At 33.8% G+C, this 3,448-nt stretch overlaps 1 protein-coding gene across 1 annotated transcript; it reads right to left on the bottom strand.

Moving 5' to 3' along the window:
- Positions 1–253: 253 nt before the first annotated feature.
- LOC126017735 (olfactory receptor 5A1-like) lies at positions 254–3,145 on the bottom strand. Its single transcript, XM_049779787.1, has 2 exons — positions 2,208–3,145; positions 254–278 (listed from the first exon to the last, which is right to left on the bottom strand). The coding sequence occupies exons 1-2, from the start codon at positions 3,143–3,145 to the stop codon at positions 254–256; spliced, it is 963 nt and encodes a 320-aa protein (XP_049635744.1).
- Positions 3,146–3,448: the final 303 nt, after the last annotated feature.

The following is a 3,448-nucleotide window of genomic DNA, read 5'->3' as shown; positions in this document are numbered from 1 at the left end:
TTTCAAGAGTTTAGTTTGGAACAACTTGTACACTAACACTCTCAGAAGAAATCATTATACTTCCTCTTTACTGAAGTTACTTTCTCTAGCATTTGATATCTCAAAGTTCCATTGGACCTGCTTGATTTAGGAATAATTCCATAAATGAGTGTTGTAAAATCATTAAACTCTGACTTTGTGATGGAATACATAAATAAAAACTTCTTAAAATAATTCATATCTGTTTTCTTAATTCTGTGTGTTCTCATTTTAATCATAGTAAGTGAGCCAGAGTTTTTCTAGATCTCCTCTACTTTTAAGTTAAAATATATTAGCACCAGGTTGAAGTGATATCACAGTGGTAGGGATTTTGTCTTGCATGCAACCAACCCAGGTTCGATCCCTTCTATCCCATATAATCCCCCCCAAGTATTAGGACCATCAAAATACCTATTCTTTCTTCAATAGATTCACTTTCATAATAGTCTAAATCAGCTACCATGGCATTTAGTCTTTTAAAAAAAACAATCATTAAGAGAAAAGACAGCAAACAAGTTGTACATCTTTGATATTTTTCTAAATTCTAGTTCCTGGCATTATTTAGAATAAGACCCTTAATAACTCACCCAAAGATTCTGTTAATCCTTATACTCATGAGTTCCAATTCCTTTGAGTTTATAATATAACCAGATAGGCAATAATAACCTCTATATTTTTGCTTCTGACTTTTGAGTATCCCAGTCATTCAATATTCTGAGATATTTTAAGTTAAGTATCTTAAGATACTTTAAGTTCAATTGAATATCCTTCATCAGTTATCTAACTATAATAGAGATGGTCCTTAAATGCTTTTGAGCCTGTTGTATCATAATTAATAAATAATTTAGGGGAAAAACATAACAAAGAAGGAGCAATTAAATTATGTAAGCTGTAAATTTCCTATCTCTAGGGAATAGAGGATACTTAGCTTATTATTTGCTTCAATGCTTAAGTTAGAGTATCTTGCTGAAGGTGGAAATTGTGCCCAAATTTTCTCAGAAATTCTATGAGATGCTAACTTCCTATGTTAGACTTTATCTATAAAATAGGGCACCCACTAAGATGGCCACAGCTAGGAGTATGATTTAATGTTTTGTTAAAAACAGAAGTGATAGGAGAAGAAGATTATTATTGAGATTTTGTCCTTGCTAATTTTATGTCTTATATAGTTTCTAGATCCATTTCTCAATTCCCATATATAAACATTATCTTTTTATTGTAAATTTTCTTTTCCTTCTTATAATTGATGTATTGTTGCTTTATAAAGCATATATTTGATTATACTTTATAAAATAATAAATTAAACCCAACCTGAAATAATTAGAGATGGAAAGATTCTAGGGATAATCCATTACGACAGTTAAAATTTTCTCTTGTGCATATGGACACCATTAGAGCCTAGGAATTATCCAAAATAATACAGCTCTTTAGTAAAGATATTTATGAAAATATATTATATATAGCCTAATTATGCCTGTAGTGTGCCTCATTACTGTTTGGAATAAAATGCATTAAAAACTATTTTCATTTCAATTATTCAATTATTTAAGCTATTTTACTTTTCAAAAATGTAAGTAAATGCTTAACATGCAACATAAAGAGAGAAATATAAGAATAATAAAAGAAAAGTACAAGTTGTGTAGCATCCAAATTTTTTGTTCTTTTTCTTAATGTTTTACCTCTCAGGCTCTCTATTCTCAAACATTGGCTTTTATTTACCTATATTTAATCCTGAAAATATAATATAAATAGGCATCAATATCGGTAACACTTGCTAAAACCAATCACTTTGGGTGGCAATAAATATAAGGGTAAAAGAATTCAAGGAAACCAAGTTTCCACTTTTTTTTTTCCATCTAGCTATTTTTACACATAGTAAAATGCTACAAACAAATTATTTTGAGGTACAAAACAAGTTTTATTTGGAGGTACTGTGGAAGGGGAGGGAGAGGATAAGAAGTACTCAAAAGAGAACATGGGCATCTCCACATGGAGAGAGCCCTATTACACAATTCAGCATGAAAGTAGGAAAGTTCACATCCCAAGAGAGGAGATATAAGACACATGTATTCAGGCATCATGTAACCAGTGAACACATGTGTGTCTCAAATCCTTAACCTGTATTCCTGATAGTGATAAAAAAAATATGGCCCAATAATCTTCCTTACCATGGTCAATGGATAGCCCACTTCATCATCCTCTTAAAGGCCTCTTTGATCTCTTTGTTTCTTAGACTATAGATAAGAGGATTTAACATGGGAATGAGGATAACATAGGCCACTGAAAGCACTTTGTCTTTCCTCTTGGTGTGACTAGAACTCGAATGCATGTACACAGAGAGGGCTGCACCATAGAAGAGTGTCACAACTGCTAGGTGGGAGGCACAGGTATTGAAGGCTTTGGCACTACCTTTCACTGAGGATATTTTCAAGATGGAAGCTGTGATAAAACCATAGGATAACAGAATCATGAGCAAAGACCCAAAGCCAACAAACAGAGCTACAAGAAAAATAATTATTTGGGTGACAAAAGGGTTAGAGCAAGACAAAGTAATGATCTGGGGTAAGTCACAGAAGAAATGTTGAATGACATTTGAGCCACAGAAGTCAAGTTTAAAGCAAGGCACTGTTTGGACTAAGCTACTAAAGAAACCAATCCAGAAGACTCCAGCAACCATCTTCTGACAGAGCCCAGGTTCCATGATGGTCGAGTACTGCAAAGGGTTCCCAATAGCCACATATCTGTCATAAGCCATGACAACAAGAAGGCAGCACTCAGACAAGCCCATCCAGCACCCAACAAAGTATTGAATGGCACAGCCAACAAAAGAGATAGTTTTTTTATCTTTGAAAAAATCGAAAAGCATTTTGGGGCTAATGGAAGAAGTAAGGCAAATGTCTATAAATGAAAGGCAGCTGAGAAAAAAATACATAGGTATGTGCAGATGAGAGTCTACTCTAATGAGTATGATCAAACACAGGTTCCAGAATAAGGTTATGAGATAGATCCCCAGGAAGACTGGAAAGAGGATAAGCTGCAGCTCTTTGTCATCTATGAGTCCCATGAAAACAAACATAACCACTGAACTCTGATTTCTTTCCTCTTCCACAGAGATGTTTGATTCCATCTGCTGAACAAAGAAAAAGAAAATAGATTAATTCTCCAAACACAAAATAAACAATTCTATTATTTCACTTATCCAACTAGATGTATAATCATAATAATTGAGTACTTTCAGGAATTTCATGGAATTTACCTGAGTAATTTTATTACCTGTTTTCCTGTGTTTTAGGGAACAAAAAGCTGCAACTGAGTATTTTGGGGACTTTTTGTTTTGTTTCTTTGGGCCACACCTATTAGTTCTCAGGGGGTATTCCTTGCTCTGTGTTCAGAAATCACTCCTATTAGGCTCAGGGGACCATATTGGATG

Source organism: Suncus etruscus, chromosome 9, assembly GCF_024139225.1.
Source record: "Suncus etruscus isolate mSunEtr1 chromosome 9, mSunEtr1.pri.cur, whole genome shotgun sequence".
NCBI classification, from domain to species: domain Eukaryota; kingdom Metazoa; phylum Chordata; class Mammalia; order Eulipotyphla; family Soricidae; genus Suncus; species Suncus etruscus.
This window is presented reverse-complemented; position numbering and strand designations above follow the sequence as displayed.